This window comes from Balaenoptera musculus, chromosome 10 (assembly GCF_009873245.2).
Source record: "Balaenoptera musculus isolate JJ_BM4_2016_0621 chromosome 10, mBalMus1.pri.v3, whole genome shotgun sequence".
Lineage (NCBI taxonomy): Eukaryota > Metazoa > Chordata > Mammalia > Artiodactyla > Balaenopteridae > Balaenoptera > Balaenoptera musculus.
Genome location: NC_045794.1, coordinates 3,581,890 through 3,596,756, shown reverse-complemented (window position 1 = coordinate 3,596,756; position 14,867 = coordinate 3,581,890). Strand labels below are relative to the sequence as shown.

Below are 14,867 nucleotides of genomic sequence, written 5' to 3'. Positions count from 1 at the left end.
TTTCCGTGCTTTGGTTTCTTCATCTGTACGATGGCAATAGTATGTAACTTGCCATGTTATGTATGGTGTACAGGATGTAACATATGTGTGTATGTATGAAATGTATGATGGCACCCATTAAACAAGACGATATATGCCGAAGCATTTTATGTGTTGTACGAAAAGGAGAGAGATCTTGCTATGCACAATTCCTAGATCTTACGTAGGGAAACACTGGTTTTCGATATTACATATCAGGATATACCAGAAAATTAGCACCAAATGTAAAAACAGTCAAGCCAGTGCTAAAGGAGGTAGAAATGGCATTGACCTAAGAGGAAACATGGACCCGACACCAACACCGAAGCACTCTGATATTGGGAATGTTTTCCCGTCTCTTAATTTGAATGATCTGAAGTTCCCATCCGGCTCTAAGATTCTATGACTTTATGAAAATGTATACATCGAGCTGTTTGCTCTTATAAAATTATACTTTAAAAAGAGATCTTTGCTTATGGGTCACCCACTACAAATCTGGAGAAAGCCGTGATGCCTGAGGGACTTCTAATAACAAGTGAAGGAGAAAAGCCATTTGATGTGTGAAATATCCAGCGGGCCGGGGACCACCGGAGGGGCATGTCTTCCCAAACACGCCTCTCCTGGCTAATCCAGAATTTCAGAGGAAGGGGTTGGAATCACTCCGAACAGAGGCTGGTAAAGAGGGTGAGACATCCCTCCTGCAGCCCAAAATGCAAAGGCAGCCAGACGATTTTTAATCTCCTTTTAGAATAACATAAACCAAGGTGACTCCAATTGCAATGGAAGAGATGGAGCTCAGACCTAAGGCAGAACTAACTTCCTGACTCTTGAGATGCACAAGGGGTTTGGGGAAGTTGCCTCCTGTGAAGCTCTGTAACAAGCAACCAAGGGGCCAATTGCATCGTGCGTGCAGGAAGTGGGCTCAGGGCTGGAAGCGCGGACAGAGTGACCTTCCGGAGGGCCCTTCCCGCCGGCGCTTCCCCTCCTCTCGCCAAGTCGGTGCGCGATGGGACAACACGCCTGTCACATAACAACACGATCCCACTTCCAGTTACCTTGGCAGCTCACATCTCGCCACATTGCCCATTTTCTCGTGCTGGCACCGTAGACTCCAAGGTGTAAATGCTGTTTTTACAGATTTTTGCATGTTCCACGCTGGAATGTGATCATCACTTCACATCGCAGTTTGCGCCGAGGAGGAAATGAAACCCACTCCCGAGTCAGAGACGGGAGTGTGGTTTCACCCTCTTTGACAGCCAAAAGCCAACGGAGGGCTCTCTGAAGAGCCAAGTCTCTCGGGGGCGGGGGGGGGGGAGGGCGCGCAAAAGACACGTGGGCATCTTCTTAATTCTCCTGAGCTCAGCTCAGGGCTGAAATCCGTGTTTGCTGAGGGATGTAGACTGTGGTTTGGCGATCGCTTCAGCTGGAGAAATAAGGAAGTAGGAGAGTTCATCCAGCTGGCACTTTTCTGGCGTGACTCCTAAAAGCTGACAGGTTGACGATCCTGCAGGCCTTGGGAGCTCACCATGCTCTAAACCCTTTGCACGAATTAATTCATTCAATCATCGCAACAGCCGTACAAGGCCCAGAGGGGTTCGGGGACTTGTTCATCATAACAACACGTCCACTGAGTTCAGTGTAAAGCCAGGCAGTCTGGCTCCAGAGCCCCACGCACGTCGGAAAGAGACACGATGCAGACCCCAGAGAAGTGGGCCTGGGTCCAGCCTCCTCTTGCCCTCTTTCCTCTCCTCCCCTCACCTTTGTGCTATAGGACCACACGCTTGAGCCGAAAACCCTGAGAAGAGGGAACCATGAGCCAAAACCACCAATGTACACCACGTCGGAATTCAGCCCAGCTCTCCCCATAACTCACAAGGCAGCACCCATTGGTACCCTAACCCCACTGTCCTATTGCAGGAATTTTCCCAGCCCATAATTATTCTCTCTCCCCAGGCCAGTAAGTCAATAGCACATTCAAAAACCAGTCTCCAAAATGACTCCTTTGCTAAAACTGTTTTCTCACCCCTGGGGGTTCTCCTTTGAGGTGCGAAAACCCCAATCAGGGAGTCGCACCGTACATAATGCATCAGGCTTTCACCAAGAACCAGTAAAGCAAGCAGAAGCTCAGAAGGGTCCATCATCCCCCAGGGTTCATAATTGGACATTGTGATTAATCCATTTATCTGCTATTCAGACAAACACCCCACGGGAAGAGTCAGTAATAACAGACTATTAAGCACGTACACAGGTAACCAAAGTGTACCCATGCTTTGAGCTTTGCAGCACCTCGATTCCCAGAAACTCTACTCATTTTTTGAGTTTTCAGGGTCCACAGTAACCTAAGCACAGGAGTGGGAGATGGGAAGCCCAATTTTCAGAAAGCCGTGAGTGATTAACACCCAGAAGGCTCACAAGCTTGTTCATAATCCCCTGAATCAGTCAACACTTGTTAGCATTTTTCATTTACTCTGTGTCAGGCACAGTGTTAAGACCAGGGTAGACACCCTCCCCCAAAAAAGTTCATTATCCAACTGAAGAAATAGACATATAAAAAGCCAATGGGAGATCAGCTCGGTGCTTTGTGACCACTTAGAGGGGTGGGATAGGGAGGGTGGGAAGGAGATGCAAGAGGGAGGGGATATGGGGATATATGTATACGTATAGCTGATTCACTTTGTTATAAAGCAGAAACTAACACACCACTGTAAAGCAATTATACTTCAATAAAGATGTTTAAAAAAAAAGCCAATTATCGTGTAATAGGAAAAGTGAGAGACAGGTGTTAGGAGCACAGAAGAAGGAGAAGGAAAACTCACTCACCATGGGATGGAGGATAAATGGCCGATCTGGGAAGGGTGCTCAGAGGAAGAGACCTTTGAACTGGGTCTTGCTGGTTGAGGAAGATCTTTTGTTTCCAGAGAGGCGGGGTGGGGTGGGGGGTCGGTGTAGAGTAGCCCAGGTAGAGGAACCAGGAAGCACAAAGGCATTCAGACATGAAGTCAGTGTTTGCAGAGAACTGCACGGGGCAGGTACTGAAGGGCTAAGGAAATGGGCTTTATCCTGTGTCTTAAAGGCAACAGGGCGACATGGTAAGTTTTGAAAGCAATGTCTGATCATGAGCAGGTTTGTGCTTCTGAAAGCCCATCGAGGGCTGGATTAGAGAAGAGGACGACAGGAGAGAGGCTGTTGCCTTAGTGAGGGCAGAGTGAGGGCGGTGGCCTCTGCAGACAGCGGGCTGGGAAGGAGACCAGACAGTAGAAGGTTTCTAATGACACATGCGGAGCAGGGGATGATGCCCTCGGCTGAGGAGGAGAAGCGCATCTGAGGGACAGAGCCAGAAAAAGCGGACACGGAACTCACCATGCCCACCCAGCCTGCACTCTGGATGCTCCCTGCCTCAGCTCCAAACTTCACTGGTCAAGGGAGGCTCTGCTCACAAGCAGGTAGTTTTGTTCCCCACTTTCTCCTTCCTGCCTAAGGATTAGAACATCTCTCCCTAAAAACCTCGTGAGAAGTCACCTTCTCCCTGTCACCCTTGCCTGTCCCAACACCGCATCTCTCCCTTCCCAAACATCCTCTCTCCCTATCCCTCTGTCCTGCTGCCATCCAAACGTGGCATCTTTTTAGAAGTCACGTAGGGACCTCCCTGGCGGTCCAGTGGGTAAGAATCATTGCGTCCACTGCAGGGGGAATGGGTTCGATCCCTGGTCGGGGAACTAAGATACCACATGCTGCACAGTGTGGCCAAAATAATAATAATAATAATAATAGAATAGAAGTAGCAATGTAGGGCAAAGGGCAGTGAATCAGAAGTGGGGGCAGTCTGTGCTCCAAGGCTGTCTGTCCTAGCTGACCAGCTAACTTTCAGAACTTGCCGGACCTCTCAGCCTCGGCATCCTCACCTGTAAAATGGGGCTAAGAAATGAAAACTAATCTTTGCTTATCTCACAGGATTATGGTGAGGATGAAATGAGATAAAGTGCTTGTAAACCACACCAAGGAAAGGCAGGAAAAGGTGCTACCGAACTACCTGGATCATCCGGCACTACAGTCCACCAGACTGTGAGTTCCTTGAGGGCAGGGGCCTGGTGTCTTCATCTTTGGATCTCGAGAGCCTAATCATTCCTGGCACAGAGTCAGTGTTCGATAAAGATGTGTTGAATTAAAAAACAAGGAGCGCTACCACCATAGACACAACACACACACACACACACACACACACACACACACACACACACATACACACACACACACATACACACACACACCCCACAGAGGCATCCTTGCCTCCCTCTCTCTCACCATAAATGCAGGCAGACCCACAACACCTCACTTTTGGAAGTACTGCTCTAGTCCTGGCTCATTCCAAAAACAGCCAGTTCCTGGAAGAAAACCAAGTGATTGTCACGCTGCCTGGATGCCTCCAGTGGGCACGTTTGACCAAGTCTGAATTCTTCCCCTTCTCAGGGGAAGCTGTGAAGAACTGAACCCCAGACTCACTCCCCTTCCCGGAGCCCCAGCTGGATCTGCCCCTCCCCCTTTGTGCCAGGCGTTCGACGTGGGGTTTTTTTTGTGTTTTCCTCTTTTTTTCTTTTTTTGCTCTCAGGAGCTCGGCCGCCTATACTGCTGTTTTCATTGATGCCTTGAGCAGAGCTGGCATGTGCAACTGCCGAGAAGGGGGAGCGCGGAGCTGCGGGGGCTGCATGTAAAAATAGCCTGGCGCGCGTCGTTCTGCCTGCTCCGGACTCCTTGAACCCGGGCCGAGGTGGGGAAGCTCACATCGCCGTGCACACTGCGGAACCTGGCCGGGGTCTGCACCCAGACTCGGCGCAACAACCGGAGTACCGGGGGGCTAGAGACCTGGGAAAACTTTTTTTTTTTTTAGAAGCCGAGCGGTAGGGGGATGGGCAGAGAGAAGCTGTTTCTTGCTTCTAGCGCTCCAGCCACACGGCTGCAGGGACTGCTACGTGCCCGCTGGTCCAACAGATTACAGAAGTGCAGCCTGGACTCTGGGCTAGTTTTAGAAACCCATTCTGCAGGTGGGCGATGGGAGGGAGGAGGGCGAGGGGATTGGTAAGTCTAGCTCTCTGCCTTGCACTACACATCATTCTGAGTGTCTGCTCGCCTGGGCGGGGGGGCGGGGGGGGGGGAAGAGGAAGTGGCGAGGGGACAGCAGGCGCGCATGCTTTGCCCTAACTCAAGGCGACAGCATTAGCTCCCGAACACCCCACTGTTCTCCCCCAGAGAGTGTTTGTTTCGAAATCGACAGTTGCCAGATGCATGCTGCTTCTAGTTTCTCAGAGAACTGGGATTTTAAAAGCTTTGCTGCCTACGCGGTGGGGTTAGGGGGTAGCTGCAGTTCAGAACTCGAGGGAAGAAGATCGGGAAGGGTCTCTGCCCCTTTCTGCAACCCAGCAAGACAGAGGGACAATCCCCGTGCCACACCTCCATCCCGCCCCACGCTGCATATGGGTAACCATATGTGAAGTGCACGGCAGCCCCACCAGACACCCGGCTATTAATAGAGCCCGGGAATTTGCTCTCTGCCTTTTTCCTGCCACCGAGTAAGGGATGATCTTCACACACATACCCCACTCCGCCCCCCCCCTCGGCGCACCGTTCCTCCACGAAGGTAAGGGGGCTGCCCACGCGGATCCCCTTCGTGACTACAGGTGCCCAGAGCCTACGGGCTAACCCAGTTGTAATGACAGCAGGGTCAGAGCGAGGCCAAGGAACGCAGCCTCCAGTCGCCGGACGCAAATCCCAGCAGGGCTCTTTGCGGCTCCGAGCCAACTCCAGAGTACAGAAAGGGCAGCCGCTGGGCTGCCGGAGGCGGGGGACGAGAGCGCAATTTGCGGAGCTAGAGCGACCTCCTGGGAACTGCTGCGGGACGAGCGGCTGCGGACCCATTTCCCGCTGCAGCGCGGCGCGCAGGCCCCACGGCCCGCGTGGGCTCGGCTGCGGCAGGCGCGGGCGCTGTCCCTGGTCCTTAAGGTGGACGCGGCCCGAGCTCCCTCCCCGGGGTTAGCGTCCCAGAGGCGGCTCGTAGGTGCTGGAGGGCAGACCTCTCCCCGGCCCGTGTCTGGGCGCGAGGGTCTGGTGGTGGTGCCCAAGTGCCATCCCGGCGCGGCGCGGCGGGGCCCCCTTCCCCGACCCCCATCCCCGCGGCCAGGAGCTCTCCGCGGTGCTGCGGGGACCGAGAGCTCGAGCTTGAAGGCTAACGCCAAGGCAGCGGCCGGCCGGAGACGGTCAAGGCGCCGCAGGGAGCAGACCTGGCCCCCGGATCACCCATCCCGATCCGGCAGAAACCGGCACTCTGGAGCCCTAACGGAGCCCAGAGGGGAGGGCAGGGGAGCGCGGCCGCCCAGGGTTTGGGACTTGGTTGGGGTGGTGGTGGTGGAAAGCGAGCAGCGGGGGGCAGGAGAGGGAGCTGGGGTGAGAGCGACTCTTTTGCATTTTCAAGAGGGAGGGGGCCTGAGACAGGCACTGTCTTTCCCGCACCCAGCGCGCACACACACAGACACACACACACACACGCACACACGCGCACACGGCCGGCAGAAGCAAGCGGGATGGAGCTGGGAAAGTTTGGCACCAGGTGCGGAGCGGCGGCGGCGGCGGCGGCGGCGGCGGCGCGCGGCGCGGGGGTCCCGGCGGGCTGCGGGGTCTCCGAGCCCGGCCTCTCGCCTCCTTACCTCGGTGTTCTCGGCCGCGTTCTCCGCCATTTTCCTCCTTAGGAGCAGGCAGCGGGAGGAGTGTTTCATGCCCATAAGAGCCAGCAAGGGTTTGGTGATACAGAGATAGTGCAGAAAGAGAGAGCTGGTGTAGCTTTAAAAGAGAGAGAGAAAGAGAAAATGGGAGGAAAAATAAAATAAAATAAAAGCCCAACCCAGCCCCTCTGCTGGAGCATCAGCCGGTACCATCAACCACGGTGGAGTCTTTCCTGCAGTCTCCACTTTGTTTTATTTTCCTCCCTTCTCATCGGCTTCGGATTCCTTCACACAGTTTCGAGTTCCTGTCGCGCCCGCGACCCCCTCCCCGCCTCTCTCCACCCGCGCTGCGGGCCAGGCAGGAGGGAGGGAGCCCCGAAGGCTCCGCGGAGGCGGCGGCGGCGGCGGCGGCGGCTCCTCGCCGGCTGCTCGCAAAGTCCGGCCGGCCGAGGCAGCCGACAACTCCTCTCAACTTCTGCCGATCAGCGGGCGAAGCAACACGCTTCCTGCGCGTCCCTCCCGGGGGCTGAGCCGGTGAGTGGGGGCGGGGAGGAGGTTGGGCCGGGCGGGAGGCTGCTGCTGGGCGCAGACCGAGGGCCCCCGCGCCCCGGGCCGCCCCCTCGCCCGGGCTCCGGGGGTCTCTGGGCCGCCTCCACTCCCGGGCGCCGTGGACAACTTGCTGGGGGGGGGGGTGGTGGTGGCGGGGAGGCGGGGGGCGAGGGCTGCGCGGACGCAGCCGGGCCACGCGTGAGGCTCAGAGAAGGCAGGCGCCGGGGCTGGGCTCCGGCAGGTCCTCGGACCCGGTGTGCGTCCTCCCACCGAGGACGGGCCCTGAGCAAGGCTGGGCCACGGTCACCTCGCCCCCATCCCAGCCCTCCCCCCCACCCAGCTCTCCCGCTCCGCTGCCAATTCCTGCATCCTCCCTCCGCGTTTGGGGTTTGGGGAGCCAAGGGGTGGATGCCTGGATGAGGGAGGGTCCTCAACTCCTTCAACTCTAGGGCTACGTGTGGCATCATGACCCCTTTTTTCTCCCACTCTCCCTCTCCGACGGCCTGGGGCTCCAAGCCTCGCCCAGGCCGAGAGGGTGGGACCAAGGTTCAGCCAGAGGTAGCCTGGGAAAGAGGGTGGGAGAAAGTCAGATGCGTGAGCCTTCCGCCGCGCTCCCCCTGCCCCGGTCTTCCCTGGCAGCCCCCTGCCCACACATCTCTCTTCTCCCTCCTCACCCCTCCCCCAGCATCACCAGATTTTGAAGTCCCTTTTATGGGAGAGAAGGAGGATGTCACGTACCCATTAGGATTCTCTTGATCCTTTTTTAAGGGAGTTTGGGCGGCAGCAGGGGGTGTGAATTTTTATACAATGCATTCCTGTCTTCACTTTGAGAGCTTCTTTTTCTCAGTCTTACTGGCCATCTGTCAGGCGGGTGGGGAATAAAACGGGGGGGGCGCTCTGTGTCCTCCATTACAACAGGCCTCTGGGGCTGACTCCTTCGAAGACAGCTGCACTTTCAAGCTTTCAGTTCACAAGTCAAGGGCAGGGACCTAAAAGGGGCTCCTTGGGCATCCTGGCTCTCTTCACTTCACCCCTGTGCTTACCTAGGCAGAGCAGTCCTGCATGCATGCCCTATTTGTTATTTAACGTCACCTTTGACAGCCAGGAGGTGTGAGCCTGATTGTCCTCAACTAACCCCAGAGTCCATTGACGAAATGGGCCAGGATCTAAAGACATTTCCATCACCTGGTCCTCGGGAAAGAGAGGATACGTTGCAATAAGTGGAGGAGGGAGAGGAGAGGAGGGGATGGAGAGTGGGCAAGAGGCTTGAGTTAATGTGTGAGTGTGTATGTGAGTGTGTGTGTGAGTGTGTGAGTGTGTGTGTGTGTGTGTGAGTGTGTGTGTTGAGGAAGGAGTACATTTAAATGAAAGAATGACCTTAACCTCCTTAACCTTTTCCTCTCTCAGACCACAAACCTGGATGCGTGTTCAGGGTGAGCGAGCAGAGTCTGGCAACACTTGGTCATTCTCCTTCCCTTTCACATCCTGCCAACGCGCAGAAGGTGGTGGGGGGCAAATGAGCTGAATCTAAGGAGTGACCTTTACCCTCTTGAACCCCATTTTCTCTAAGCATCCTTCTCAGAGACAAAAGATCTTGAGACATCTGATCTCCTACCAAGAGAGGCTCAGTACTTGTACAATCAACGGAAACCAGAAAGGATCTTCCCAGTTCTTCAGTCCTATCCTCTCATTTGACGGAGAAGGACCCCGAGATCAGAGAGAGGACACGTGTCTGTGATCCATCAGCTAGCTGACGGAGCATCTCAGAGCAGCTCCCCAGCCCCCTGGCTTCCAGCCCAGCGCTCTCCCCCCACCCTACCCCACCTCACACTGCTGCAGCCTGTGCGGTGCATCCATTCTGTGACTAACCGGGGCGGGGAGGGAAGCTCAGACAAGCTCCCACCGAAATAGGCTGCTGCCTGTGCGTGATTATGTTGCTATGAGAACCTCAGTGGGTGTGTTTCCTCCATTCTCTGTTGAAATCTTTTGCTTGGCTTGGCTTCTCCCCAAGCACGGCTCCCCTTGGAATGGGGAGTGGAGAGGCTGAGATGGAGAGCTGTATTCTCATAGCAAAGAGTTTTGTAGTCCAACCCATCCAAACCCGAGCCAGCCCGGGGCTGTGCCTGAGGAGGCTGGGCCACCAGGGTGGCTCCAGGGTGGCTGGAGGACAAGCCTGAGCAGTCCTGAAAGGGGACACTCCTGTCCTCTGCAGAGCTACCTTGGAGCAGGGAGGAGTTGCCCCTTCTACGCTCCCACCTCTTTATAAATTCCCAAGCAAAATAACTGTTACTTTTAAGAGACTAAGTTTGGGGGTAATTTGCTACACAGCAAAAGATTACCTGGATACCCATCTCCTGGAGTTGTGAAAATTCATGATGCATAAAAAGTGCCTAGCACATAGTGGGCATTTTGCGGTAGCATTTTCTCACCATCCCCACTGTTCACAAGAATTCGGTCTTTCTCCTTCTCTTTTGCATAGGTATGTCACATAGTCTTTTGCAAGATTTAGTCATTCCACGAAGAACTTACTGGGCATCACTTATATATCTAGCTCATGAATAGGCCCTGGGCTTAGCAATAGGCAACAAAAGATACTGGAATGACCATTGAACAGGTCTTAATTTAATCACCCTGGAGGCTTTGACATAGAGAGAACTTTTGTAGAAGAGCTTTGGAAAGGACTCTGCTGGGAGGCAAAAGGACGTATGACAAGGAGTACAGGAAGTTCTCCAGGATGTTAGTTAAATGAGTCGTTTGGACAGTAGGTCCTACTGGGTAAAGAGGTCCCGAAGACACATTTTGCTTATGTCATTTTTCTTACGCTAGATCTTCAGTGCAACAAAATGTATTGAATAGTACATGTAAAATGCTTAAAACAATGCCTGGCTTATGGTCAGACCACACGGACATTGTGCTAACATTTGCTAGGCACTGTGCTAGGCTCTGAGTTAAACTTGATAGGGCCCTTATGTGCTGGAGACTTTCCCAGATGTGTCCTCATGAAGTTCTTTCGACAACTCTTTGAGGTGGAGAGATGCTGTCACTGTCCTCATGTCATAACAGATGACACAAAAACACAGAGAACTGCCCCAGTGGTAGAGTCGACAGGCGAATCCAGGATGCCGGCATGATCTTCAAGAGGTTACCCAGGTTCCAGGAACAAGGGAGTGGCTCTCAACCTTGTTGAGAATCATCTGGGGACTTTTAGAAATGCCAGTGCTCTGGTTCCACCCCCAGAGACTACGATCTAGTGAGGGCTAGGCATCCGGATTTTTTTTTTTAAGTCCCTGGGTGATGCTAACAGGTAGTCATGGTTGAGGATAGTTGGATAAGGATATTTGGAGGAGATAAAAAGACCCGCAGAGAAAGATCCCCAAGTCAGAGGCAAGTCCCCCCAAAACTACAACAACCCCCACGTTATCCAGCCCTCACACGGAGGTTCTTGAGGAGCAGGAGGTGCTTGAGAGCGTGAAGCTGTGCGGTGGTTGGTTGAGCATGCAGAGGTTGTTACGAAACCTTGGCGGAGGGCTATAACTGGACAAGTTATCCCGCTGTATGAGATGCCGCAGAGAAATTTAGTCTCCTGTCACTAGAAGGTTTCAGTTGGACTAATGATTTGGTGTAGCTGTTGTAGCAGAGCTGCAAACCCTGGAAGGTTGAGCAAGGCCTCTGAAGTTCCATCCACCCCAAGCTGCAACACCATAATCATCTCCTCCCAGGCCTCCGGAAGGTGAAGACTGTGTGTAGTAGCTCTACTCCAGAAGCCAACCAACCGTTCCTCTGCTGCCTCCCAGAATCCAGTGCCTGGGGGCCAGGATGCCGTTTCTCCGACCTGCAGACCATACTGCCTGGGAAAGCCCAGATTCTAGCTTGTTCAAGTGTGGTTGCTTCAATAAAAGGGGCTGTGTAAGAAATATCGTGTGTCTTCCCCCTCTTCCTCCTCAGGGAACCTCACACGTGGCCAGGGCTCACATATGGCCGAGACACGCTGCAGTGAATCCATGGCTCCTCAAGAATCAGGCCACAGCCGTTATCCATCACCACCTCCCAGCAGCGAACCCAGCGGTGTGCTTCGTGTCTTCTGGGAGATGGGAGACAAGCCAAGGCTGCAGCAGCCGACTACCTGGCTGAGGCTCCAGACAGCCCCACACCTGGGAAGTTCTCCTGCACAAGAGCCTCTGCAGTCCTAATCCTCCCCAGCCCAAGGCTGAATTATTTCTTAAATTGTGTTCTGAAAAACAACTTGTAAGAGTGCCACCAACGCCTGCAAAGTAATTTGGGTTTCTTCCCTTTTTTTTTTTTTTTTCTTGCCATTAAAACCAGAATGTTATTTCTTCCTTGCTCGGATAATGTCTGACTGAATCAACTCATTGTGGTTTTGTGCTGGATGTGATACTGTTTGGTTTGACTATTTATTCTCACTATATTTGGGAGGCATTTTCTTAGTAGTTCTGCATTCAGAGCTTAATCCTTGGTGTTTTAGGCCCCGGAAAAGCTAGACTATTTTTACCTGCCTTTCTCTCAGGGTGAAAAGGACTCAAAAGACATCCAGACATTTTCTCAGTGGCCTACGATGGAACCCAAACTTCTCTGGAGAAAGCAGAAGAGGGACACAGTAGCAGAGCCCTTAAAGATACTAAAATATTCTTTCTAAAATGCTATCACAACAAAAATCAGCTTTTTCTTCTTGGTGGAAGTTGTACACCGCCACTCCTTTCCTCTTTTTCAAGTCTTTCATAAAGGCTTGCCTTTTTCTGGAAAATCTCTCCTGAGTCCCCCCAAAGCCAGCTAGAAATCAACTCAGTCTATCTGGTGCAGTAACTTAACACACATTTTCTTCCATTAGCCCTTATACAACAACTACTACAGTAGCCAAGCACTGTGCCAGGCATTCTGGACTAAAAGATGAAAAGACAGCCCTACCCTGATGACCTATCTTCCAGGAGGAGTTGGTTATGGATTCAGGTACTATCAGAGGTCATATGGATTGGTTCTTATAGGTTAAATACAGCTATAATAAATGGCTTATAATCAGGATGGCCCTGCAAGAGCTATCTATTGATACGGACAGGGAGACCCTGGAGGCTTTAAGGCCTGGACCAGAAGCATAGTAGCCTCCATTCAGGTAAGGCTGGGGACACCTTCTTTATCAAGATACCAAAGTTCTTGTGTGCTTCCAAAACTTGTATGGATGGGAAGTTTCGCAGCCTTGGCCCCCCAAAAGCATTAAGTACTGGTGCCTCTTGGGGCATATAACACACTGTGACCTGCCCTAGTGCAGGGCTGATCTCTGGAGTTTCAGGGGTGGCCCTACCTGAAGGTGCACAGAGAATGGAGGCGGCAAAGAAAGCTGTGCTTGATTCCACCTGTTTCCTTTCTGGACCACTTAACCACCCTGATCTATTTCTTCCATTCCCAAAGGGTTTTTTCTTTAATATAAACCTCTGCTAGATTTTTTTAAAATGTAAAATATTACCCCTCTACGGTGATACTAACATTTTGCTGTGTATCCTCCATTCGTTTCTCATGCAAACGTATGAATAGATCTTCCCTGACTGACAATGGGGTTACCTCCTGATAAAACCCTCCCAGATGGAAAATATCGTAAGTCGAAAATGTGCTTAATACACTTAACCCTCCCAAACATCACAGCTTAGCTCGGCCTACCTTGAACATGCTCAGAACACTTACATTAGCCTACGGTTGGGCAAAATCATCTCACCCAAGGCCTATTTTATAATAAAGTGTCAAATACACCATGTAATGTATTGCATACTGAACTGAAAGTGAAACACAGAACGGCTGTCTGAGTACAGAACGGTTATAAGTATGTCGGTTGTTTACTGTGATCTCGGGGCTGACGGGGAGACCTGGTCGCTGCCACTGCCCAGCATCATGAGGGAGGGTTTCCCTGCCTATCGCTAGCCCGGGAAAGGATCAAAACTCAACATTCAAAGTATGGTTCCTACTGAATGCGCATCACTTTCATACCACGGTGAAGTCGTAAAATCATAAATTGAAAGTCTGTATATGTGTTGTATAGACGTGGAGTAATAGGCGTGGCTCAGCAACTTGGTTTCTTTGTTACACAGTGTATGATAGACTCCTTTCCATGTTGTTACATGTAAATCCAAGTTATTATTGTTAAAAGCTGTAAAATGTCTCACCGTGTGGATAAGCCATGCTGTCGTAAACCAGCACCCTACTGATGGATTTTCAAGTCATTCTAAGTATCTTGAATGTCACTCTAAGCAATTTTGCAATAAATGTTCTTTTACATACACCCTTATGAACAGGAGATTTGCTTCCATACGATAGTTTCCCAAAAGTGATATCATTTTAATATATATTGCCAGATCCTTTCCAAAATTTGATTCCTCAGAGTGTAGCCTGAACCCTTGGAAGGTGCACATCCAGCCTTCCTTCCCCTCTGCTATTCCAATGTCAAGTACAAAAATATTTACTGCATTCAAAGCCCTGGATTAAGCACTTGAGGGGGAAGATCCATGAGATAAAAGACACGATCCTTGTTTAAAAGGCATTTCTACACCAAGAGCTCTACAGCCTGGCAAAGTGTTCACGAGATGGGCTGAGACATGGGGTATTTTTCCCTAGAGGGAAACCAGATTCCAAGTCTAGGCAGCCGGGCATGAATTGGATGTTACCAAGAGGCTCTATAGTCTGAAAAATAATAAAGACAAAAAAAAAAAAAGTAGGCATCAATTACCTGCCACGTGGGTGCAATGGCCACAGAAGATACTCAGGCCTTCGGGGCCACCTTCATTTCCTGTTCCTTCCAGAAGGCTGTGCCAGAAGGAGAGCCTGGCTTGGAGGCAGGATGCCACTGCCACTTTTCAGGGGGCCTGACAGAAACCCGCCACCTGGAAAACCACAACCTCCACTTCCCAGAGGAGTCCTGTTTGGTCCCTTTTGAGATAACATTTGTCGTGTTCAGACTTGCCCATAAGATGTGACCCACCCGTGACCCCTTAACCCAAGGAAACCTTACACCACTTAAAACCTCCCATTTCAGGCTATCAGAGGATGCCTGAAAGTGTGAGAGAGGCCAAGGGAAGAAGAAGCAAAAGGAAGAAGAGACCTTTGGCCAGAGCCTGGGAGAAAGGGCCTGGGCTTTGTGGTCTTACAGACCAGTAGGTAGCCTCTCCCTCGGTGTAAAAGTGGCTTCCTGGTGATGGCTCTCTGGCAGATGCATTGGGAGAATAAAATGAACCAATGTAGATAAAGCATTAAGCACATTTCCTAGGAAATAGCGTTCTAAGAAAAGTGAGTTTCCTTCCCAGCATCTCTGCAGAGAAGACCATGTCTGTCCACGTGGGACAGTAACGGCGTGATGCGGAGGAAAAGCATCACTGCCGGGGGCCATCGGATCTGTGCTCTCGTCCCAGCTCTGTCGTTTCAATAGCTGGGTGGCTTTGAGGAAGTCACTTTCCCTCTCTGAGCCCCCTGCCTCTTCTTTAAAAGAAGGGATTTGCATGAGACAAGCCCCACATCCCCTTTCTGCTTTGTCCTTTTCATGTCTGGCATGAATTATGCTTCTAACCACACCCACATAACAACGAAGGCCGGTCA

The 14,867-nt window shown here is 51.9% G+C and overlaps 1 protein-coding gene across 1 annotated transcript in view; it reads right to left on the bottom strand.

The window, feature by feature from the left end:
• Positions 1–7,249, bottom strand: part of PRMT8 (protein arginine methyltransferase 8) — an 84,540-nt gene extending 77,291 nt beyond the window's left edge. Inside the window, exons 1-2 of the mRNA XM_036864725.1 lie at positions 6,939–7,249; positions 6,714–6,846 (exon numbers count right to left, since the gene is read on the bottom strand). Of these exons, the coding sequence (XP_036720620.1) occupies positions 6,714–6,788 (75 nt within the window). The 5' untranslated portion in view covers positions 6,789–6,846; positions 6,939–7,249. The remainder of the gene's footprint in view (positions 1–6,713; positions 6,847–6,938) is intronic.
• Between the last annotated feature and the right edge of the window lie 7,618 nt (positions 7,250–14,867).